The sequence below is a fragment of the Bos indicus genome, chromosome 11 (genome assembly GCF_029378745.1).
Source record: "Bos indicus isolate NIAB-ARS_2022 breed Sahiwal x Tharparkar chromosome 11, NIAB-ARS_B.indTharparkar_mat_pri_1.0, whole genome shotgun sequence".
NCBI lineage: Eukaryota > Metazoa > Chordata > Mammalia > Artiodactyla > Bovidae > Bos > Bos indicus.
This window is the reverse complement of record NC_091770.1, coordinates 18824801-18851368: the sequence shown is the minus strand read 5'-3', so window position 1 is coordinate 18851368 and position 26568 is coordinate 18824801. Positions and strand designations below refer to the sequence as shown.

Sequence of the window (26568 nt, the reverse complement as noted above, 5' to 3'; positions counted from 1 at the left end):
GAGACCTGGAATGAAGAAAATAATAACTGAATTCACTATCCAATACCATCACCCATCAGAAAACGGACGACTGCTAGCCAGCCACTTAAACTCTGGGATGCTCAGTTTTCTCCTCCTTAAAACGAGATGGTTGGACCTTCATGAGCTTTCTTCTAACCATAAAATCCCAGGATTCCAACACTGGCATTCCCATCACAGTCTGATCCTGGCTCATCCCTGTCTGCAGCTTCTCCTTGTCTGCACCTCATTCTGGAAGCACATCACACTCTCTCCCTTCCCCACTCCCCCCTCACCAAGCACCTCAACCTTCAGGCCTGGCTCCTGATGGGCCTTGTCTCTTTCTTTTTTGCCCAAGGAGAATGCAGGAAAAGGAACGATACACTCAATGCTGGCATCTCCGTATTACCAGGCATGTCTTCATAACTACATGGAAGAATCAACAGACAGGAACTATAAAGGATGCTAAACCACAGGGAGACGGCAGAAGACACTGTGGAGAGAAGGGTCCTCTTGGCCCCTCCTCCCACCACTCAACAAAGCAGCAAACTATCAGACTCCTCGTTGTCCCCTAGCAGATCGTCATTCCTACCTGTTCCTGGAGGAAACACCACTTATTGAGGCCCCTGCAAACATGTCTCCCAACCCTGGATGCATTCCACATCCAAGCTGAGCGCTGAGCCCTTAGCAAGGAGAAAATCACTGTCTATAAATAAAAAATGACTCTATTTAGGTGGGAGGCAGTGTTGTCTTTACACAGGAAACAAGAATACATGTGGAATTAAAAGGGCAAAGCATGTGTACTGCTAGGATTCTACACCCCGTAACAATAAAATAACTGTCAGTAATGGAAGTTATGACACATAAAACACAGTCCTAGTCTATAAAAAGTAGTTTCAACTTTAATTAAATCTGATCTATCTACTATCTTTCTACTGATTAAATTTCTAACCTCTTTCTAGCTATGTGTAAGTTCTGTGTTATTTTTTTTTTTAAAGAAGACTGCAAATAAAACCTCCAAAAAGAAATGAGTTTCCCAGCTGAGGGCCTGCCTAACCTGATAGGAAACTGCCCTCCCTATGTATGTTTCTCACCATGTTTCTCCAGCTTCATCTGTAAGATTTACTACTGACAGCCCCCACCCCACGCCATCCCCAGCCCACTCCTCTACCATCGCTTTCATTTCCACCACCCAGGAGGCTCAGCACATGCCTTAGCCGTAGCAGCAAGCACAGGGCCTGGCTCCAAGGACCACACGCCTCCTCCCAGAGGCCTCCTCACTCCTCTTTTCACCTGTAAAACCAGAAACCCCACATTCTGCATCACTTTCCCTTCAAAGACACAGAAAAATCCCTCTGTGCTTTTTGGTCGCTGTTGTGTTTTGCATTTTTCTGTGGGGAGCAGCGGAAGGATATGCTTCGGTAAAGGGACAGTATCAACGGAGGACAGAGAAAACAGTCCTCTGCACTTGCCGCTACACGGTATTAGTAACAACAGTAAAGTCCACTGTAAGCCTTTAATGACACAGGCATTATGACCACCCTCTTCCTAGCTTTATCAAGGGGCCAATGATTATGGCTGGATTCTCAATGCTGGCCTGTGGCTCAAGGAACTTAACTGTAGGTGCTAAGTTTGAGAGAAAAGTGGTATAAATCGTAAGACAATAGGAGCTGTGGGCTCACGCCATTCCTGGAAATCACCTTCCGGAGCCAATCTCCACAGTAAGCAGGTGAGATCAGGAGAAAGCCAGTGTACCTTGCACAGGTCCTCTATCCCGCGCGACTGTTTAAACAGGAAGAGCTGGGACTGTTCCAAGAGACTCTTCCTGGCAGCCGGGGAACCAGAGGCACAGACACACAGCTGGGAAGCACCCCAGGGCCCATGAAGCACGAGACCTCGGATCTGGTGGGGGTCCTGAACTGAACTCAGCGTGGTCCAACAACCTGATAACTACCACAACCCAGGACAAGAAGCTCTCTGCCTTCACCTCCCCAGGCCTGGAGCAAGACACTGGCGTGTGCTTCCATGGCGGGCAGGACGGCTGCAGAGAGGGGACATGAGTGAGAGGTGCATGGAGACCCAGGCAGGAAGAGGGGACACCAGCACGCTGCACTCTGGGAAGGAGGAGGTGTGGGTCTGGTGGGGACAGTATGTTCTAATAAAGCAACATCAGGTGTTCCCGGTTCAGGGCTGGATTCGCTGACCGCCTTAGGAATGGATGCTTCAGGACATGGGAGCAGCTTGCTGGTGAACATGCAGTGATCCTGGAACTCTCTGCCGAGTATGTGCGTGCAGCAGGCACTCAGCTGGGTGGGCTTGGGATACACAGGGCCTGGTGCTTGGTTCAAGAAGTGTGGTTTAGGGAGGTATAGAATATATATAAACAAACCAGAACACAAGCGGATGGGGACCATTCTGTCTCCCCCCTGGATCACGTGAAGAACAAACTCCAAAATCAGGACTATTTGGAAATGTGGAGGCCCTCTACCACCTGGGCTGCTAACGCTTCTGTAGGCCCTCGGAGCTGCCTGTGGCCTGAGCTGGCACTGAAAGAGCTGACTTTGGGCACACGTCCCCTGGATCCCTTGGGGCTGTCGATTCCCAGACCTCTCATCCTTGTCATCAGTGTAAAGTGCAAGGCCCTCTGGTCTCCCATCCTCAAGGGAGTGCACATCCTCAGAGACTGCCCTGCTTCCCAGGAACGACTCATCCTTTCGTGCCCACTGCTCTGCCCCCCCAACCCTTTCCTCTCCCAGAGCCCGATCATCATCACAAAGTGCACCATCAAATCTGGTCTAACCCTTACCTGGCTCACCGGAAAATACCACTTCCTTAAGGTGAGATCATGAATGTCCTCACACTCACCTCTCCCCTGGGCTTGTTCTTCACAGTGGCTGCTGTTTCCTCCCTCAAGCCTCCCTGCAAGCCCCCCTGGCCCCCTGGGGCTTTATCTCTTGCCCATTTCCTACAGAGGGGTGGAGGTTCAGAGAATGTGCTCTGACATGCAGGAATCTGGCCGCGTGGGAGCTGTATGACCTAGGGCACCCCATCAGCCTTCTCAAGCTCACTTGTCCCACATGTAGGACAAGGATGATTCAAGTTCCCTATCTCATGGGATGGCGACGTGGATTCAATACACCGATGTGTGACAGTAACCAGCACAGTGCCTGGAATGTAGAAGCACTCAACACCGGTGAACTATTTCATATCACTATCATTTGGAAGCATCCAGCCCTATGTAGAGGAAGCCTCTTCACCATCCTGACCCCCTCACCTGGTCTTTGGGACTCCAGTGACCCTTGCTGCCCCTCCACTTCAGCCATCTGCTTTCACCAGACACAGTTCTCTCAAACGTCAAATCAGACTTCCTACAGTCCACAACACTGGGGGCTGATTTTGGCATTTCCAGAATAATGGTTCATTTTTCCTTTCTGTTGTCTCAGGCCCAGGCTCCCACCACACTGACTCCTCAACCTTACTGAGACTTCTACTGCTAAATGGTTCCCTTTTATTCTAAGCCTGGGCCTCATCTGATGGTACCTCCTTCACAAAAAACAGCCCCCAAACCCATGGCATTTTACCTAAGCCACCAGCTTCATGATGCTTCTAAATTCCCTGCCCCTTTAAACTTCATCCATATCTTGTCCCTTGACCATCAACCCCAAGTCAGATACACCCTGAAATGGCAAACATGACTGTCTTCTTTCAAAGGGAGGAAGGGTGTTGTGGACAACTCTAGAGGGTCTGTGTCCTCTGAGGGGGCTTCACTATTCACTCCATGCAGAAATGTATAAGTCAATGTTGCTATACCTTCCAACTGCTCAAGAGACACCAGATTTTTACATGAAGCATCCCAGGTTTTAAATGTTGATGTCTAATTTAAAGATGGACGAAAAAAAAGGGCAATGTCAAGAAAACATGTCTTGGGGTCAAATTCAGCTCCAAGGCAGCCAGTTGCAAACTGGAATTCAAATCAGTGACTTCCTTAGTGCTGATACCCAAGCTGCTGATGACTGGTGGAGGGAAAAAAAATCACACTTCTGGCAGTAGCTGTTCTGCATCTTCAACCCTGGAGTCCCTCACGTGTCTGAAGACCTCTGTTCAACCCTTAAGATCATTCTTCCAACTGCAGCCACAAAGAGCCGATGCTGTTTGTATGTGTGCGTATGAGCAGGGTAGTGAGAGTGGGTACAGATGGGAAGTGTTCATGTCACATGGGGAAGAGAGGGTGGAGGGAAAGGCATTCCTGGAAGAGGGAAGAAACTACCCACATTTACAGAGGCAAGAAAGAATAGTGTGTTTAGGCTGGAGCAAATGGTTCAAGTCATCAGGAGGATATTGTATGCTGGGCTGGAGAACCAGGGGATATTGTGGGGAAAACTTGCGGGAGACATGAACTAGTGAGATAGGCCAGAGCTGGGTAACAAGAGGCCTGGTGTACCATACTAAGAAGTACCTTTAATTGAAAGCAGTAAGAAAGTAAAAAATATCTAGATCTAGTGATGTAGTTTTGCAAAAGGGATGATTATCAAAGGAAAAAAGAAAAAACAACATGGGCATGAATTCCATTTTTCTTGAGTCATCAAGTGTGCTGTGTGCTCAGTAGCTCAGTTGTGTCCGACTCTCTGCGACCCCATGAACTGTAGCCCACCAGGCTCCTCTGTCTGTGGAATTCTCCAGGCAAGAATACTGGGGTACGTTGCCATTTCTGACTTCAGGGGATCTTCCTGACCCAGGGATTGAGCCTGCATCTCTTTGCGTCTCAGGCTCTAGCAGCAGCAGCAGCACTACCTGCATGGTGGGATTAGTGCTGATTTTTTAAAAATAATTACTTTGAGAATAATTACAATATTGTTGTGGTTTCTGCCATACATTGGCATGAATCAGCCATGGGTGCACATGTGTCTCCCCATCCTGAACCTCCCTCCCACCCCATCACTCTGTCCCAGAGCACCGGCTTTGAGTGCCCTGCTTCACGCATTGAACTTGCACTGGTCATCTATTTTCCATATGGTAATATACATGCTTCGGTGCTATTCTCTCATATCATGCCACCCTCACCTTCTCCCACACGTTCCAAAGTCTGTTCTTTACATCTGTGTCTCTTTTGCTGCCTTGCATATAGGATCGTTATCACCATCTTTCTAAATTCCATATATATGTGTTAATACACTGTATCGGTGTTTTTTAAGTTGCAGGACACATTAAAAATATAAAAATTGATGACCACAATAGCCTAGAATGCCCTTTCCTCTTTCTCCATCTGGTGAACTCTGACTCATTCTTAAAGACTGAGCTCAAAAGTCAAATCCAACAGTCAAATTCCCAATCAAAATCAATATCTCTTTATAAGCTTACTGTTTTTTGCACAATTCTACTTCTAAAGCACACAGCACTTTAAACTGCCCCAATTATCTCCATCTGTCTTCCCTTTAGTCTGTAAGCTCCTTGACAGTCTCTACTTCTTATTCCTACAAGGTTAGCAAAACATCCAGCACGTGATAAACACTCAAATATTTGTTCTCCACACAGACTAAAAACATTATGGGATTCTGGTGCTAGGACTTACTACAGCTTAACTACCTATAAATTTAACTAAAAGCGTATACTGAGTTTTACCTGTGAAAGACAATGATGACATTGAGACTTACAAGGTGGATCCTTGTCCTCAAAAAAGTACACAATCTAACGTCTTAGGAAGTGTCATAAGAGTCTTCAAGAGTCCATGATCTAGTTAATGGAGATCAAAGCACTCCGTCCTCTTATCACAAGAGCCATAGCATACAAACAAAGGCAAAATCAGGAAAGGATCATTTAACATGTACTTGTCTGTGTGATAATACATTCACAACAGACTGAGCAAAAGTCCAAAAGAAACCAGCTGTCTCTATCTTCAGGGTTGCAGTCAAGCAGTTAAATGTCTGCTAAGCTAATATAACTCTCAACCCTCTGCAAACTGTGTCTACACAATGATGAGTCTTATCACCTACAGCCCATGTAAAGGTGCAATGAAGAGTAAAATACAGTCCACAGTACTGGGTGTTGCTTTTGGCATTTCTAAAAGAGGGAGGATTTTAACAGGTTAGATTTGCTTGTTAGTTTCATAAGTAACTTCACAAAACATTTCTGTAGAACTGTCTGAAGCTATTCTTCCAATAGGCTGAATCATGATGATGATATCAAATGAGGGTGGGTGTGGAAAGCCCTCCGAGATTCCGTATTATCCAGGCTGTGGATTCTTCTTTCCATTTTTAATGAAAGTCTTACAGAATTCAGCTGAGTGACTTTCTTTCAGTAACAGTCAGAGGGCCATGTATTTATCATCTGGCGATGGCCAGTCTCCCTCATATCAAACTGAAAGCTCCTGAGTGACAGCCTAAAGCTTGTTGTTTCAGGAGTGAAACAAGTACAAAATAAGAATAGACACTGGTCAAATGCAACACAAAAGGCATAAGACACTAGTACAGGAAGTACAGGGTTACACATCTGAAGTGAATTATTGACAAATTAAACTCTCTATTAGGGAGACAGTTCATCTCCAATGGGCAAGGGTTTTACTTCTAGGAAAGCATATTTTCTTCATTCTGGGGACAAGTCCAATAATAACATGGAATTCCTACAATTATTTTGTTTTACAAACATCAGAGTTTAATATAGACTCTGGCTTTTTTAGTCATGAGTTGACTTGCTCCTTTGGGCCAAAAATTACTGTGACAGAGGGCAAGAGAATAGAAGTTCTTTTCTTAGTTGAGAAAGAAGGGCTTCAAATATATTTCCAAATTTTTCTGCATGTATTTAAAAACAGAATGCTGCATGATAGCGTGTCAAGAGTCAGGAATGTTTTAAATCTGCCCTATGCTAATGCATATTTTACATACTGTGTAAGTTAATTTTATTTATCCCCAAAGCAGCTGGATAAATTATTCAAATGAAAGGGAACAACCAAAATATGAACTGAATTAGAGAAATCTGTCTACTAATAGATTAATCTAAAAAAAACTGTTATTAAGTGCCATCTTCTGCAAGACAAGGTCTTGGGAACAGATGGACATGATAATTAATTACAAGGCTTTAATTTGATCAAGTCCTTTTGAAAATGAATATTCAGGGATAATTCTGACTGGTTAGTTTCAGTAAGCATCATACAAGCAACTTAATCACCCAGCACACTGTTAGGAACACAGGGATCTACAGAAACTGTTACTGGATGATCTAAAACTTAACACTGTCTCAGAGGACTAAGAGGGGCTCCCTGAGCTTTGAGAAGGAACCTGGCTTTTCTGAGCCCCCTGCAGGAAGTTTCTGGCTTTGACGTCCCTGTCTGGTTGGGCTGATGTGCCCGTGATTAGTTCTGTCCTCCATGTTCTGACCCTTGTATAATCATCCCGCCTACCCCCTGGTCCCTGCTGCCCCATCCAGTTGAAGACAGGCTGAGGTTCTAGAGTCAAGACGTGACTGGGGAGCTCTAGAAAACAGAACCACCAAAGTGCACGTGTAGGAACCAAGAGAAAGTTAAGGTACTTCTGACACTGACTCTCAAAGACTATTACTCAAAAGTGCTCAGCTGTGTCTGACTCTTTGCGACCCCATGAACTGCAGCCTGCCAGGGTCCTCTGTCCGTGGGATTTTCCAGGCAAGAATACTGGAGTGGGTTGCCATTTCCTTCTCCAATTACTCAGAAGTGGATAGATGTTAAATGATGCAGAATAGTCAACTGTGACTTCTCTATAAGCTGGGACCTGTAGATTCCAAGCTTTGAAACGACAGGCAAATATGGAGGAATATGAAAAAAGATCATCAGTGATTCTGTCTGTGTGTATGCTTTTTGAGGTCCTTGATTTCGTAGTTTGGATTTAAGGCTTGCCTAATCTGGATTTAAAGCTTGCTGGTTGCTTTATTGCTTTTTATTAAATGCAGTTTTCATTATTTGGTAGAAATCCAGTCTATGACTTGACTCTTTCCTAGAAGGCAGGTTACCTCTGTGTGTGTGTGTGTTCCTTTCTTATTACCTTCCAAAGGTCTGAAACTTTTCTGAGACTGGTGGAGGTGGTATTTGTGAGGTGTTGAGTTCCTTCAAGCCTCAGCCTTATCTTATGCATCACCACACCCCATACCAAGCCCAGTGTTCTCTGTCTTCCACGAGGTTCTCGATGAGTCTTGGCTATTTAACTGAGCACTTCCAAATCTGCACCTTGTTTTTGCTCACTGCAGCTTTGTGGCTAGATTAATTTTGATGTAACTCAAGCACTTCTGAAGGGAAAGGACAACTTGCCAAATATTCCATTCTGCTGGCTTCATCTAGGATGAGTCAATTTCAGGCTGTAAATTCTGAAACCCCAGAAAGCTTCTTTTCTAAATATCTACAACCAGTCACAAAAACCAGTGTGCAGCAACCTCCAAGACTCTATTATCATAATACAATACAGTACCAACAGGGCAAGTTTTCTTGAGAGTCCAAAGAGATCAGGATGGAGCAAAGGGAACTAAGCATCCTGGATTTTCACCCTGAAGCAGCAGCATATGACTATTTAGATACTGTAGCAAAATTCATGACCTTCATTCTGGCCATGGGCTGTATATCTGATGTATCTTTCTTATACAACAGGGTTGGGGCATCCTTCTTTTTATCTTATTTCCCTTCCTGGAATTACAGTGTTTGGAGCTTTATGATATACAACAGGGAATGAGTGAGAAATTGTCTTCTAAGGTCAATGTCTTATGAGACAGAAATAAAACTGAGGCTCAAACAAAGAAGGGACTGTAACTCAATAGACCATTTTTTACTTGAAGAGACATAGAAAAAAAATGGTGTAATCATAAAGTCAGAGAATCTAAAACTCTTCCACAAATATAATGCTCTGTGTGTGTGTGTGTGTATACACAACTTAGTGTGAAATAAAGAAAAATGCAATAAAAATATGGAGAACCTAGATAAAGAGGTGTGACAGGGAAGAGAAACAAAGACAGACTTTACCTTAAAGAAAGTGGGGCAGCAGTAGCTGGGCACAAACAGATACGAATATGGCTGTGGGAGCCAGTCGGCAGACATGTACAGGTTGATGGAGCTCACACCGGTGAGTGTGCAGGGCTATAATGATGCTGCACACATCACCCTCCCCACAATGCACCCATCAAGGCAGGCTGACAGGCAGAGATATCCACATTCTATTAGAAAGCAGTTTAATAGAGTAAATCCTTATCTTATGGATTCAGCCTTTGGCCAGACAGTCTCTGTTCCTGCTATATAAGGGGCTATCTATTTATAGATGTAGAAAAAGAAAAAGCAACTAGCGATATCCAGCTAGCCATTAACCAACAGGCAATCTCTTTTGCTGGATCACCACTCAGCCTTCACAATTCAACCAGTTCTGATTATCCTGGTTTAAATGATTGGTCTGTAATATTTTTATTAGACTAATAATTTATTTCATTTTGCCTTACCGAATTTTTTTAAGAAAACTAAAAAAAAAGTAACTGTAATTCTTTCATGACTTCCTTTCGACTTTACCTTCTTCCTATCATGATGAAAACCATCTCTCTCACTCTCTCACTGTCTTCTGAGTCCCTTGTCTTCTTTCCCAGAAGTCTCTGATCACCAGCAGGTTGGGTTTCTTCCCCCCGCTATTCTAAAGAGTTTGGGGGAAGTCCAAGAGTTTAAAGGTAGAAGTTACTTTTGAGATCATCAAATCCCTCCTCGTCTCCTCCTCTCTCAGGTAAGAAAACGGATCCAGATGACGTTGGGAGGCTTATCCAGATTCATGCATAAGTGGACATGGATTCTAGAACTCAGATCTAGACAAGGGCTCTCTCTGTACAGCACCAGGTCATCTGTGGAGGAGTGTTGTTTAGCTGTCTACACACATGTATACATTTACTTACAGACTACAATGTAAAGGCAAGCGGAGGACATGGAACATTAGGTCTCCTGAGTGGTGGAGCTAGAGGGGAGTGAACTCAGGGCCACAGGGGCCGGTGCTGCCCTGTGACTCATGCTCACAAAGCAGTGCTCTGCCACTCAGCAGGTAGGACCCTGCCTGAAAGCAAAGAGCCATACAGCCTGTCTCCTGGGTGGGTGGAGGAACACTGGGATTCAGGCTCAGCTGCATTTTCACTGGAACTGTACTCAGAATCTTAACATGCTCAAGACATTCTGTTAAGCTTTTTAGTGAAAACCAAAGTCACATATTAGTCAACACTGTAACTAACAGATACTCTAAAATCTTAATTACTTTGGACTAAGTAATGCTTAGCCCAATGATTCCAAATCTTGATTTAAAAATAAAAGAGGATTTTCAGTATAGAGTCTCAGAAAGCAAGTGATATAAATGTTCTGGATATAGGCTCTGGAAGAGAATCAGACCCTTTAGTCAGAGAGAGGCTGGAGCCAGGAGGGAGCTTGGGAACCTGGCGTGATACACTGCACACAACCCAGGAGAAACTCTATTTTAAGTTTTTGAATGTTATAAACAATGACTTCATTTATTTCCACCTCAAAATAACTGGATTGGATTTTTCTCAATAACGATTAAGGAATGCATATTTAGAGACAGAAATTGATAACAGAACATTTCAGAATAAATTGGGGAGAAATCTCATTAAAATAAATTCAGAATGGCTGACTATAAATAACACATTCATTCATCTTCTTAATAAAAACATAAGAAGAGTCACATAACACAGCAGAAGAGGCATAATGATGTTAAAAAACTCACTAACATACAGTACAGAAAAAGGAAAGAGAAGAGAGGTATTAATTTTTATATTTTTAACTAGTTAACTTCTCTCCTGTGAACCTGTACCTAAAAATCCTGGTGAAAAATTACAGGGGCAAAGGAAAAACTGTAAAATGAGGCATGTACACTGGGGACAGCAAAGAATACAGAGCATAGAGAAAAAAAAATCATGATCTAGGAGCTTTCTCCTTAAGACAATCTAAGCTGGCTGACACAGGACACGGGATGCACAGAGGCACAGCCTGGGCGGGCTCCACACTCCAACCACACCTGTGGGTCCAGGTCTCTCAAGCATTCTATAATCAACCAATCTAGAAGGGAATGACTATGTATTGGGTTGGCCAAAAAATTCTTTCAGACTCTTCTGTTAGATGTAAGATGTTTTAAAAACTGACCTGGTTTTACCAGGCAGATCCTGTGGTGTCCAAAAATGGTATTTCCTATTGTGTGATGGGGCAAAACTAAGTTTAACGAGGTAGTCACAACATTCCGCAAGGAGAAGAGTTAAAAATAATGTTCAGCTAAATGATGCTTAAAGTTTAGGCAGTGCTCAGAGGCTTCTAAATCATGTATCTACTCCCAGGTAAATTGCTGACTAGCCAGGGAAGGAAAAAACAAGAAGGGAGTGGCTGGGAGGAAGGAGGCCAAGAGCCCCAGGCCAAAAGGACACTGGTCATTGGAAAAGGAAGTCACAGAGCTGCAGCACTCCACCAACTCTCCACCATCAGAGAAGGAAAACTAAAGGAGTCCCTATTTTGGCAATATGTATGTTATGGTGACTTAAAAATGGCCTCAAATTCTCTGCAGTTTCTCCCAGTTAGAGGCAGAATCCACTGCACCATTCTTTGAACCAAGGCTCGCCCTGTGAATCGCTTATACTAGCAGAATGTAGTGGGGTCATGCTGTGTGCCTTCCATACTGGTCTCTTTTTAAAGCTTTGCTGCTTCCTCCCTTGTTTCTGCCATCACATGAAGGAGCCAGGATGGAGGACCACACAGTGGGCGACAGGCCCTTCCGGCCCACACATGTGAGCGACACCACCTTGGAGCATCCAGTCCCAGGTGAGCCACCAGCTAGCTGCAGAAGAACCTCCCAGTTAACACACTGAGGCATGAGAAATAATAAAGCTTCACTGTTTTAAACAATTACTTCTGAGGGTGGCCTGAAACATATGTATATTGTGTTAATATGTCCTACACTGTTATAAACAAATATGATGGTTGAGATATTAACTCATATTCATTGATGTGTTTCCTGAGCTTTAAGACAACAACAAAGTATTGTTTTTTTAAAATGCAGAGGAGAGTACAGGGCTTTAAATCAAAGAACTCTGGCTAAAGACTTGGACCTGCTCTGTCCCCTGTACCAAACAACGCTTGTGATCTTGCATGAGTCACTTATTCTCTTGACTTCTGTTTTCATATCTGTGAATTCCTCATGGAGTCAGAAAGACAAAATGAAGACAACAAAACTTAAAAAAAAAAAAAAAAAAAAGGTTTGTAAACGACAAGGCACATTGTAAGTTAAGCTATCGTTATTACTGCACCTAGATGTTACTTAAAGACTTTCCTGTTTTTCCCTTCCTTGCAAAGACATCATTTGATCAATGCATCTGACACGGCTTTCTCTTTGTAAATTTTCTTTCTCATGGAGGCACTGGCAAGTATATCTGTGCACACGTACAAATGGCCTTATGAACCATGAAGTGTTGTGAGCTCCACAGATAGTCCCATTTTTCCTTTTTGTAATCATGCAGGGTTCAGGACCAGAGCCACTAAGACTCATTCCTTCCCACTATCTCCTGAAAGGTATGATGAGCTGCCATTTACCTCACAACGCATTCAAGCTCCAATAGAACAGAAAAGGATGAAAAGTACCAGCAAGGTGCTTGACGCCTAAACCAAGCTGAGAGAAGGAAGAATTAACCATGAAAATTATATCACACAGAAGAACGATGTCTAAACAGGGTGAAAGTGAAAGTTGCTTAGCCATGTTTGACTCTTTGTGACCCCATGGGCTATACAGTCCATGGAATTCTCCAGGCCAGAATACTGAGTGGGTAGCTGTTCCCTGTTCCAGAGGATGTTCCCAACCGAGGGATCGAACCCAGGTCTTCTGCATCGCAGGCGGATTCTTTACCAGCTGAGCTACCAGGGGAGCCCTAAATAGGATGAAGTTCAAGAGAAAAGACAGCAAAAGAGGTGACAATGGAGAATGGGGCATTAAGAAAATGCAGAGATGGAGCAAGGAGAGCAGGACTAACATATCCTTGGAAAGGGCAGGGATGGGTGGGAGAACCAGTACTTGGCAGGCATGGAAGTGGAAAGAGATATCCATGCATGATTAGGACACCTGGAAGGGCGTGTCTTGTCACCTGGAAGAGCTCAGCTCAGCTTGTGTTCCATGAGTGAATGAACAACTGAATGAAAAAAATGAACTGAAAATAGGCAACTCAAAAGAAGATTCACAAAGTGAGCAGGTACTGAAATAGGGCAGCCAGTGGCCTGAATGGGCGACAGGCTCACTGAGAATGGCAATTCCATTCGGAGGGAATGAAGGTGGGAGGAATTTATTCTTCAAGATGAGGGGAAACATGTCCACAGACTCCTTTTCTAGTCTATGCAAGTACCATAAATCCTACAGAAAAGGGGTCTGTGACTTCTACCTAAAGTAGACCTCTTCTGCTAAAGCTTCCAATACTTTATACTCCATCCCGACTGTCAAGGGCTTCTCCCCCAGAATTCTCCGTATAATCAGTTCTGATCTCAAATGGCTTTAACTTCTTAACAATGCTCTTTATACATGTGCTGGTAAAGGTCAAGTCATCGTAACAGGGTTTTGCATATTCTAAAATGATCTTCTTTACATCTACTCATGGTCTCAAAGAGAAAACTTTTGATGTGGATCACACACAAGGATAAAGTTATGTAGCCTCTTTCCCCTTAAAATACTATCACTATTACAACATATTAGGCTTTCTTTCTATTTCCACTTTCACGTGATTGTTTGGGTTTTTATTCTCCTGACAAAGAATGACGTGAATGCCATCCTCCTTAATAAGTAGGCAGCTCAATATGCTCAAGTCAAGTCATGATCTGAGTCTATTCTGCATTTACTGATTCATTTGAAATTAACGCATATGCAGAGGAAAAGAAAGGACACAATTCCTGACCTGTAGAAATGTCTTTTAGCTGGTGAGACAAGACTTTATCCATGTTAACAGTTACATAACAATGCAAGGAAGTATATGATTAATTGGCAACATGGACAGGATATGTTGGGAGTACCTAGGGAATGAGCTGGGTGTTGGCTGCAGAACAAAGACCTTGTGGATAAAGTGGAATTTAACTGAGAGGTGAGCCCAGTGCTTGGAGCAGAGGATTTCTGCAGTACTAAGAACTGGCCATAAAGAAGGGAGTTGGGGTAAAACTGCAAGGGTTTTATAGTGAGACAAGGAGGATTATTACTACCTAATGGCAGAAATATAACGTTTCTCTTCTGCAATATACGTCATCATGGCCAATAGTGGGCCTGTTCATTCATTCATTCATAAATGTAGGTTCACATTTTATACCATATGGAAAGCTATAAAATACTCCTATCCCTTGAGAAGCACACAGAGTTTAAGAGAGACTGCCCCCCCAAAATCACTGATTTCAATGTATTATGAAAACTGCTATGATAAAGAGATACATGGGAATTATTATTATTATTAATACGTTATAAGAGTAGAGGAGAGACACCTGTCATCTTTAGGGGCTGAAGACTGAAAAACGCTTCAAAGAGAAGGAAATGTAGTCCTGAAAAAGGAGAAGCCTGTAGAAGGGGAAGGCAAATGCAAGGGCCCGAAGCCTGAGAGCATGACAGGGGGAGGGGCGGGCGGGGTGCGGGGGAGGTAGAGGGGCTATTTCAGGTGGGAACACAGGATGCACGTGGACAAGGGGCAGCAGGGGAGGAAGGGTCACTGACTATTTAAAATACAGGAAACCGAAGAGCGGTGAGAACGCCCTCCCTGCAAATAATGTACCGTGGGATTTCTGAATGGCTTCCTTCTCCATATTTCCAACTCTACATTAGAGTCACCTTTAACTGACCACGCTTTGGTTCTGAATGCCAATGTAAAAACTATGTCAACATTTAATAACTATCCCAAGGTTTATGTTTACAGGACTCACAGAAGCATGGGGATAAAAAGGCCTCTACTCAAACCTCCTTTCCAAAGTGATGTTTTTCCTAAGCATCTCTGGAAGGTGGCCACCCAGAGGGAGAGAAGGCTCTCCAGCCACAGGGAGCTCAGTTTATCTCCGGAAGTAGCCAAGTTCATGACTGTACACCATTAGTTGTGAAAAATTATTTTTTCCTTAAATTGAGATTAAATATGTCTTCCTGTGGCTTCTATCCATTTCGACCCCCTAGTGTGACTGAAAAAATAGCCCACTGCGCCTCCTACATGCAGATGGTGCTACATTATGTTTGTAACAGTGCACTGAGACTCGTCCCTTTTCCTCTCTACAGGTCTTGTGAATCTACAGCTGGCTCAGTTTTGATTAAGTGATCTAATATCATGTGCCACCTCTTTTCACAAAGACCTTGAAGGGACATCTGTCGCTGGTAGCAATGCTCCATTTTCTTCCTTTACTGATAAGTAAATACATTTGCACGATACTTCAACCCTTTCCAAGCATTTCACATAAATTAACACATTGTAATGTCATAAGAAAATGCTGCACCACTGCATTTTTGTAGGTCACAAAAATCTTTGCATGTGTTTTATGATACACTATAAAGGACTGGGCAAGTCCTGTAAAATATGTCTGAGAGAATCCTATGGTTTCTCTCAGGACAATGATTAGGAAATGCCAAAGAACTAAAGCATTTTAAGAGAAGAAAGAAGAAACCAGTAATAAGAACCAATTCTGGATGTCTACTCCAATCACAGACAAATCACCGATACTTACCTTAACTAGAGACCATACACATTCCTATCTTAGCAAACCATTTGTATCATCACAATTACTCATGCAACAGATGTAGATGCTAAGTGCCTGGCACTGGGGAGAAAGAGGCTAGACACTGGGTCAAGGAAGGCACCGTGTTAACTCTGGATGTTAACTGTGGACCAGAAGTCGAAAGAAATGAGATGACTTGTCAAAATCATGACTTAGTGACCTGGGAAAGCTGGAGGGGAGGGCCTGGCAGGGAAGAGGGAAGGGCAACTCGGCCGGGGAACAGCATGTAAGCCCCCAGTGTCCAAGCCCAGTCTTTCCAGAAGCAAAGCACAAAGTGCCAGCTCTATGGTGGTCCTATGAATCCCGGCAAGGATGGGTCTGGGCACCCCTGAGTTCTAGAGTAAGCCCAGTCCCACAGGGTTAAGGAGACATCATGCTACTAAGGCTAAACTGACAGCAGCTTTTCCCCTATCAAGCCAAAGAGAGATTTGTTTGGCCTTCAGAAAGCATTATAGAAATCTAAACTCATTGTGGCCTAGGCAAGTTATGGGTCTGGGTAGACGTGTAATAACAAACGTCAAGGATCCCTGAGGAGCAATTCTATGATGCGTGCAGTGCTTCGTCCCATTGGACACAACAGTTAAACACCTTAAGATCCACTGTGGAGGATCAAACGACATGCCTACCATGGATCCGTACCTCGCTGCCTACGTGGCTACATACTGAGGGACACACGTGCCTGTTCAGGACCCGGCCTAGAAAGTGCACAGGCACCCCAGCCTGAGGACCCTCTAAGATTAGGGACTTATCCTGAGGACACCTGCCTTTGGCCCATACGTGGAACTACCAAGTCACAGTAACAGTTCAGTGACTTCTCCACACAAACAGGAGGATCTTAGGGTCCCCTAGCACTTGGGAAACGCAAACTGCATGCCTGAAATTGATTTTTAGATGCACCCACACTGGAGAGAGGAGAAAGCGTGACAGACAACAGACCGACCTTGTTGGAAGAGTGCAGCAGCCATCCGCTGTGAGTCTGACTTGGGTTTCGTAGCTGTCCAGGGGGCACACGGTTTGCTGAAAGGAGGGGCACTCCACGGTGCTGCAGTCCACACTGAAAACTGGGGGCAAATAGAGGCACGGGTCACTGTTACGTTCACTTGCACTTACGAGTCCCCAAATGGAAAGCCTGGCTCTTTGAATTTTTGTAGTTTCCTTGTTTCCCGAAAACCCTGTCTCGGCACTGGCATTCTCATTTCAGTCAATGTGAGAGAACTATAATATGACTCAAATTTTCTGTTCAAGAAAAGAAAGGAATAGGACACTGAAGAGTTAAGATGCAGACACAGAGAAAGACGGAGAGTTAGAGCAATGGTGGTTCTGTGATGGTGACGATCAGCCAGAGGTATTTCAGATGGAACAGTTCAAGAGAGGAGCAAGGGATTGTGGGGCTTGAGCATTTAACTAGCAGTTAAAAAAAAAATCTGACCGATGGTTAGAAACTTTCAAAGAGGCAATCACTCCAGTCCAGACCTATTCACAGACCACAATGCAGTCATAAGAACAAGGATGTTAGAAATGCCATAGAGCAAGGAACAGCTGGGCCATGGCAACAAAACGAATGTGGCAGAGAAGTTGAGTAAATAGTCAAAGATGACTTAGCACAAGCTATAAAGTCAGTCGAGGAATGGTGGGGAGCTGGCAAGAAGACAGACAGGGGCTGGGTATTTCACTATAAGATGGCTGGCACTTTGATGCATGTATTTATCTAAAAATAACTTTCTGTTTTATGTATGATGATTGTTTTTAAATGTAATACTTTAAAATGACAGCTATATCTGCAAATGAGGATGATGACCTTCTCTGGGGAAATGAAGGAGGCAGCCATAGGACCATAAATTTTAACCCTACTGCCCCTATCAAGTAAATTTTGAAGGAAAAAAAAAGAAGAGGAGAAAAAGCCAGGATCCCTCTCTGAAGGTTCTTATGTACCAGTTAATTATCTGGTCCTCTGACTAGAGGGCAGAAGTCAGACTGCCAGTAGCTCAAAGTAGCAGGTCTGCAGAGCTCATCAGCATAGCCTGTGTGTGTGTGTGGGGGGGGGGGGGTGGGAGTTGGGGGGGGTGCAGGGGAGGTGGTGGTTGGCTGCTGCTACCCTCTGATGCAAAGCAGCGAGGCTGCTGGGACCACACCTGTGCATACCTGGTTTGCACTCATAGAGGTCACAGCACTCTCCTGGCTTCCCTGAGGCTTTGGACACAAGGATGTTCAGGTATCCTGGCTGGCAGACTTTCCGCAGGCAGCCCGCGGGGTCGCACACACAGCGGCTGGGGAGGGGGCAGCACTCCCCAGGGGGCGCGTAGCCCTCGATCAGAACGGAGTCTTCAGGACAACGTGGAGAGAACTGGACTTCACAGCGGGCCTTGGAGCAATCTGGCTTCTCTTCTGAATGGGAGAGAAAGAGTTTAGCACAGGCCCAAGGGGGCAGCGCGGAGCACTTTCCCCAGAAGTGCTGGCAGTCTTTATGATCTAACTAGCCAAGAGGAGGAGACAGACAGATACCCAGCGAGAACCTCAAATGCAGCTGAGCCTCTCGTGGGACTCTCTCCCGAGACCTGCTCATGACACAGGGCGAGAGGTGGACACTGCCTCTTCCATCATCCCATCCCCCTTCCTTGTGCTGAACAATCCATGTCCAACACATGGACCAGATGAAGAAAGACCAAGGGAAGATATGTATGTGCCATGGAGACTCTGAAAACGGGACTGAGCCGCTGACCAACGAAAAGATCTTTAGTTTGAAAGGAGTTTTAAGGGCTGTTCTTTGTGAACAGTGTACATTTAAACACCAAAAACAGACCCACAAATACCTAATGGCTATTTTGGGGTCTGGAGACAAGGTGCATGGCAGTTAACATGGAGGAATTTGACCTCCCCGCTCTGAAATTTGAGGCGATGAAGTACTAAGATGATATGAAAGCTTCAGCAAGATGGATATTGAGCCCAATTCCCATGTCATTTCCCTAAATGACATCTAGAGTGTTTCTATCCCTAGCAGAGGTCCATCAGATGTACCTCGTTCTCCCTTCTCCACTACTGTATCACCAACCTACTGCTGCACTTCCATTTTAGAGAGTAAATAAATAAGTAAATCAAGCAAAGACAGACTGGAGTTTATGAAGCCCCAGACTACAGCTCAGTCTTGGTTTAAGCTTTCAAGAAACCTACAGCAATGTTAGGCCCTGGAGAAAAACCCTGAAATAAACCAAAAGCACATCATCACAGCCCCATGACCTTTGGGGGAAAAGAGTTTGGGACTTGCTGGGGGAAAACACACCATGTGGTACTGGGGTACGTTCATAAACCGTCTTCCCTAGAACAAAACCTGCAAAGAATCACAAAGCTGGGTAAGGTGCAAGAGGTCTCCCAGTTTATCCTTCTAAATGAAAAATTTCAGTCTGTTCTGCAGATAAAGAACCTAAAGCCCTAGCATTCAAGTGATCTATCTAAGGTTAGTGGTAAAAATATAGCAAGAATCCAGGCCTCCTCACTTCTAGTCCACTTAGCTCTTTACATTACAGAAGTAGGTCTATTCACAAAATCTAAGTGTCCCTCAGGTCATTTTCAACCTTGATCACTGTATCTTTCATTTCACTGTCCATCTCCCTTGTCTATTTCTTATTTAATCAAAAGAGCATAGTTCTAGTAAATTCATGCATCTTCATATTCATAGTTCTAGTAAATTCATGCAAAGATATTTCTCGAGTGCCTGCTGTTCCAGCAGCCTTGTTTCCACAAGGAAAACAAACACAGATCCCTGCCCTCGTATAGTTTACAATGCAGGAGAGAGTGGTATAAAATAATCGGTACAATAAATAAGCAAACTATACAGGAGGAGCAGGTGGTAAGTGCTAGGTGTGTGGGGGGTGAGCAGAGCAGAGCAAGGGGGAATCAGAGTGCATGCAAGAAGTGGCGGGGGCGGGGGGCCCAGTTACAATTTGGTCAGAATAGGCATCACTGGGAAGCTGATTTCTGTAAACCTGATTTGAACAGGTTTACAGAAGTGAGGGGTGGGCCATGGAGAAGCATGTCCCAGCAGAGGGCACAGCTATGGCACTTCTGCGTGTCCCAAGAAGAGCAAGAGGCCAGTGTGGCAGCAACAGGATGTACAGAGGATGCATATACCTGATTTCACATCACAACCCTGAGCAACTGCCTTGAGAAGAGAACATAATTAAAAGGAATTCCGTTCCTGGATCCCCATCAGTGTGGGCAGAACAGATCAAAGAGCTGAGGAGGAGAAGGGTGTATGGGAGATGAAGCATGTAAAGTACACTGATGGATGATCTGGCAAATACAAACACATGGTCTCATAATTAATAAGAGGGCTATGACTTTAACTGCAACTAGCACTTAATTTCTACTCTTGTTAATGTGCTGTCATCGACGTATTCTCTATCACATTCTACTACATTCTAATCACGCAAAATATTTGTTACGTATGATCAGACTTCTCAAACATATGCTTCAATACAACCCAACACATTAGATCTTCCTATTTATTCTGCTCTTTAACAGTTCCAACATTGTCACCTACTGGTATATATTTTGCAGCTCAAGCCTTGAGAGATTTACTTAAGACCTGCCTTGGTCACACAGGTGGGATTAAGGTAGGCCACCACTAACACTGTCTGAAGCACAGTCTGAAATGACTTAAGAATGTTAAAAATAAGGATTAAATCTTACTAAATGCTTTTTCAACTTTTGTCAAGATTCATATTGACTTTCCCTTTAACTTACTAATACGATCAATTAGTAGATCTCAAACCAGTCTGAGGATAAACCTTCTTTCTAAAGACCCAGCTGGATTTGACTTCCCAACATTTTGATATTTCTAGATTAATAAGTTTGTAATACTAGCTCGGAGCTCTCTGTGAGTGTGTGTGCACGCATGCTGGCCTCATCCAGTCTTAGTTTTAGAACTTTCTTAATGAAATGTTTATCATTCTACCTCTTTCTCGGCTATAAAGCAGTTCGAGTAACCCAAGATTTATCTATTCTTTGATGTTTTCATACAACTCACTTATGAAACTACCTGAACTCGGGAGTTTTTTGTTTGTTTGTTTGTTTAAAGAAGGAAACAACAGATTTCTTCTTTGGCTACTAGATTATTCAGGTGTTCCACCTCTTTTAGAATTATCTGTACTAACACATACTAGTTAAGAAATCTCTCATTCACCTAGATTCTCAAATTCACTTCAGGCTTTATGGACCAAGCTTTCTCTCTTTATATGTTCAAGGGTTCTTTCAAGTTTTCAAATCTATTCCTTCTTTGATTTTTAGAATGTTTAACTGGCTTTCCTATAAATTTAATGATTAATGTTTAGTTCACTTTCTCTTTTATTTTCTCAGAAGTGTGAATAATTTTAATTATGATTTTAATACTTTAGCCAGATGCTGTTTTTGTTTTAATGTCTGATATGTAGTACTTTAATGTAACTCGTCATTTCTAATTCCATTTGATCTCCTCTTTAACTAAAGACATTTAAGAACAGTGTTACCAAATTTCAGCATGGGTAGATTGTCTTTGGCTTTCTTTATGAGTTTAATTTATAGTTTCACTGCCCTATTGTCAGAGAATTTAGGCTATACAATCTTCTACTTCTGTTAATTTCTTAAGTTTATCCATTTTTGTTTTTTTGGCAGGGGGGTATGTTTACATGGCTGATGGCCAACTTTAAAATATATGAGTATTCATAAAGGACATATATTTTGTTTATTGAATACAAACCTGCAAATCTATTAAATCAAGCTTAATTATGACCCCCAGCTTACCCAGATCTTACACTTTTTACCTGATTTCCAAGAAGTATCTACAAAAATCTCCCACTATGAACCATCAACTTCTCCTTGTATTTCTAATACTTTTTATTTTTCAAGGCTGTGTTGATAATTTCATGACTAGCAGGCATAAGATTCAAGCCTGTTATACTGACTTGGCAAACTGTAAAGTGATGATGCTCTCAAGGAATTTAGATTTCTAAGATACAACTTTTTTATTTTGTAATCATTAATGTTCTTAGCTTTATTCTTTTCTTCTACCTTCTATTCACCTTTCAATAGATTACCTAGAACACTTACTCATCCAGCATCCTTCCCTTCCTCCAACCAGTCGTCTGTCACTTAAACCCAACTATGGTTACCACAGCACCAGGAATTGTCTTTCTAATACCTTCTTTCTCAGCCTGTTTCTAAATAATTCCTGCAGTAGATTTCATTTATTCATTTGTCTCTCCTCCATCTCTAAACTATAGACGCACCATATATTTTTCTATCATTTAGAAGGTGGCTATGTCATTACCTCTGAATTTTAAGTTTTATCCATTTGAACAGAAGCCTCTCTTAACTCTTAATCAACATATAATATTTAACTTAATTAACAAGCTTTTCAGTCTGGTTCCCCTGGCAACACTTTGCAACTGGCATCTTAAAAAAAAGAAAGAAAAAAAACTTCCCCAGATACAGAAAAACTAAAGTGACAGTATCACTTACAACAGAGATAATTAGGGAAATAAGCTGGTTTCATCACATTAACATCATATTAATAATCTTCCTTTAAGAGCTGAGTCCTCAAAGTGCTGAGAGTCACCCAGTATTAAAGTGACATTACAGTAATAATGGCAAGTTTCTATCAATCCTCATCACTTTAACCCATGTGCCTGCATCTTGGCTATTTGTAAACTTTCTCCAGGTCCATATGTCAGGAGGAAAAGTACAATCATGATCTACAAGTAGCAAATGCATTCAAGGTTTTATTTTTTTGCTTTAAACACAGATTTAATTAAACCAAAGCCAAAAGAAAAATGACTAAATAGAAAAATTTTACTGCCAGATCCTCATTCTATTTAATTTCTGTAGAGTCTCACACATCTGACACTGAAGCCTTCTTCCTTTTTCAAAATCTCTTAAAATGGTCACTTAAAAATAACAGCAGATACTCTGTACACTTATTAATGGAAAACAGGCCACGTGAGTGAGTGAAAGTTGCTCAGTCGTGTCCAACTCTTTGCGACCCCATGGGCTATAGCCCACCAGGGTCCTCTGTCCATGGAATTCTTCAGATAAGAATACTGGAGTGGGTTGCCATTTCCTTCCCCAGGGCATCTTCTTGACCCAGGGATGGAACCCCGGTCTCCTGCATTGTAGGCATATTCTTTACCATCTGAGCTACCAGGGAAGCCCTAGGCCACGTAAAATGGGCTAGTAAACTGAGACTGGCAACTGCAAAGCCGATGCTTCTGGGCACTCTGCTTTGCTGAAGTCTATCCTGCTTCTCATATATATACAGCATACATGCACACAGGGAACCCGTCATCATTCTGAGACAATCCTTGGGCATTCCTAACTATGGAGATATTTCAAGGGACCCCAAATTTGGATTAAAATAATGTAGTAGGTAGAAGATGGCATTAAGAAGGGAAGAGTCTGGGATCACTGTTTTCCCCACATCTCACTGGTAATCTCATTCCTTTATAATCCAAAGTCCCAGAGTAGCTATGGCATCGATGGAGGGTACCACAGGGGCCACCAGGTGGTCCTGGGAGACACATCTTTGTACCAGTTGAGATGCAATCCATGAATCCTTTTTTAATCCATTCATTCAACACATATTTACTGAGTGACTTCCATGCACCAGGGGTTCTAGGCAGAGGGCTTAGAGCAGGCAATAAAACAAAGTCCTTGCTTGCCTTCCTGGATTTACCATTCCAGAGGAGTTACATAATAAACAGAGAACTACACAGCATCATGCCAGACAGCAACAAATTCTTGGAAGCAGAATTGGCCATCTGGGTATAAAGTACTGGCCAGGTAGGGGAGGTCAGGACATGGCACCTGCACAAAGACCTGGATAAAAGGCGGCGGAAGGTGGGCAAATGTAGGGCCGAGGAGGGGAGGTCCCAGATATAGGAAACAGCAAGACTAAAGGCTCCAAGGCAAGAACAAGCTCACTCTCCATGTAGAAAATATTTATCTCATGATAGTTAAGAAGAAATCTGAATTAGTACACTTCACAAGTAGAAAATACCAGTAAAGACAAGAAAAATATTTTGAAGAGTGACAGTTCTTATTAAGGATTCAATTCTCACTGTCAGGCTAGAGCACTGAAAGCAGCATCTGCCCACTGGACACCTTCTCCGGGGGAGGAGGCACGATGCCTTGCCTCGTGCTCACAGCCCTTCACCCTCCCATGTGAAGGAGACAACCTCAGCATCGCTACTTGGCAGATGAGGAGACAGGCACAGAGAGACTAAGAAACTTGGTGGAGGTCACACAGTAAGTGGCAGAGCCTCCCAAGCACAGTCTTCACACTAGTGCACAATGCGGAAAGCAAGAGAAACTTCAACTTTCCTGATATGTGCATGTCTAGTCAATGGCTACAGTTTTGCTCACATGTAGAATGTGAAGGTCACTTGCAAAGGTAAAGAGGTTCAGGGTCTTCGGCTGTGTCCTCATCACTTTCTGGTTGGCCATTCTCCCCATCTCATTTGCTCCTTGGCCGTACAGACATAAAGGAGGGGCTTTCTTACATCCAGCATTATTTTGTTTTGAAAGCTTCTATTACAAATGCAAGAGACATGTCATTCTATGCTTTTAAATCTAGAGACCGACTCCTTTAAAGTTACACTGTGAATTCTTTTCATTCACATTCCATGATTTTATCATAACCTTTTTTGGCAAGCTCTGCAGTGAAGACTTGTTCCACACAATCATAACCCCAAGGGGAAAAAATTAGGCTTGTTGATACAGTCCCAGAAATATTTCATATTTCAGCTCGTTCGGAAACACCAGCTGTACTTTCCCAGCATTTTCTTTCAGAATTTAACAGTGATGGAACCCACGCAGAGCCTTTCCTTGGTGGTTTGTTAAGCATGCCTTATTAAATTGTTTTCAAATACCTAATAAAGTTGTACCAGAGTGGAATATAAATTAGCCCAATATAAAGAACAATAATTAAATGATCTGTAAGACCACAACATGTGATTCTTAAACTCAGTGGTTCTCAACCCTGGCTGTGCATTAGGCTCACTTACAAAGCTTTTAAGTATGCCACTGTCTTGGAGCCCTTCTCAAATCAATTACATCAGAATTTCTGGGGGAGGAACCTGAGAATTTCTATTTGTTTCAATAGCTCCCTGGGTGAGTCTATCCTGTGATAAGGGTTGAGAATCATGGGGTTACTTCTTTCAGCAAAATGAGAATCTTTACAATGGAGTTCTCTATTGACAACAAAGCTTCACCAGAGGCATGTTCAAACATCCTGGCAAATGGCAGCTGGCCAAATGCCAAAGAAGCACGAAGCCGTCCAGATGTCTGCCTGCCACTGAGTGGTTCAGGCTGTATGCTGAGCCCCTGGTACCTCCAGGAGTCTTCCAGACCACACATCTTTTCTAAGCAGGATATTACTGAGCTGAGTTGTAAACGATGCTTTCAATTAGAGCCTGGCTGGGCCTGCAGCACCTGCAACAGTATCAGCTGGGAGCTTGTAAGAGCTCAGAAGCGCCACCGATGCCAGGCCTACTGAGCCTGAATCTGCATTGGAGCAAGATGCCCAGATGCGATCAAGTGCTCTAGATGGGTGGTTCTCTAACAGTGGTCCATGGACCAGCACATTGGCTTTTCCTGGGACCTTGCTGGAGAGGCAATTCTAAGGCCCACATCTTGAGCGTGGGGCCTGAACAAACCCTCTGCTGAACGAAGTCTGTCTGAACAAAACCTCCAGGGGATTCTCATGCGTGCTATCCTTTGAGAACCGCAGTGCTAGAATTCTGATTCTCAACATCAGAAGCCCCTGTGGAACTTTAAAAGGTTCAAAAGCTCAGAATACATCCCAAACCAATTAAGTCAGAATAACTAGAAGTGGGACCCCAGTATCAGTCATTTTAAAAAGTCTCCCAGGTGACTCCAATGTACAGTAAGGATTTATTCACTGTTCTAGCACACACACACACCACTCCCATCCCCTGTTCCATGGACAGAGGAGCCTGGTGGGCTACAGTCCATGGGGTTGCAAAGAGTCGGACACGACTGAGTGACTAACACTTTTTTTTTTATTAGCACACACACAGCACTCCCATCCCTTATTATCCCAGGAGATTCAAAGCCACTTTCAATCCTAGGAAACGTGAATCAACAATTTCTCTGGAATCCTCCTGAAAGAGGTCAGAGCTTCCTGGGAGGAATGAAAAAAGCTTGGAGGGGTTTCCAGGATCTGTTTCAGGTGGTAGGTGCTGGGGAAGAGGGAGCAGGGACTAGGAGAGAGAGACCCCAAATGGGCCCCCTATGCATCTGCCAGGGTTTTAAATCATAGTTTATGGAAGTTTATTAGAGTTGTTGAGTCCAGAGACATTTTATTTCATCATCTGTTAATTCACACCAGGAACATATATTGAATTTACTCCCAGAAGGATTTGCCATTCAAATAATTACATTCATATATTCATATACGGTAACAAGTTTTCAAAATGTAACAATGAATTCACTTTTTCAAAATTCTGGCAATAAAATAACGCCTAAGGAGATCCTAGATAAATGTAAAAGAACTGAAGATTGGTTTCAAAAAGATTAATTTTACCTAATAAACTATATAGCCTTCTCTGAATATTTGTCTCCTTGTTGCCATATACACGAGCCCACAAAAAATGAATGAAAATTATCAGAGAATAAAACAAATGACTAATGAGGAAAGACTTAAATGAACTAAATTTGTACAGTCAGTTCAGCAACATCTTAAGAGGAATCTTCATAACAGCTTGAAAATGTCACACAGGCATAAACATTAGAAATGAAGAACTCTCCAGGGTGGCGTAAATGGAAGGCAACATCCATTA

General features: G+C 43.1%; 1 protein-coding gene across 4 annotated transcripts in view; it reads right to left on the bottom strand.

Moving 5' to 3' along the window:
* CRIM1 (cysteine rich transmembrane BMP regulator 1) overlaps window positions 1–26568 on the bottom strand; it is a 209324-nt gene that overhangs the window by 97669 nt on the left and 85087 nt on the right. For all 4 annotated transcript variants that reach the window (XM_070798502.1, XM_070798501.1, XM_070798500.1 and 1 more), the window contains 2 exons: window positions 17882–18124; window positions 16680–16800 (listed from right to left, as the gene is read on the bottom strand). In XM_070798502.1, coding sequence (XP_070654603.1) covers window positions 16680–16800; window positions 17882–18124 — 364 coding nt within the window. The remainder of the gene's footprint in view (window positions 1–16679; window positions 16801–17881; window positions 18125–26568) is intronic.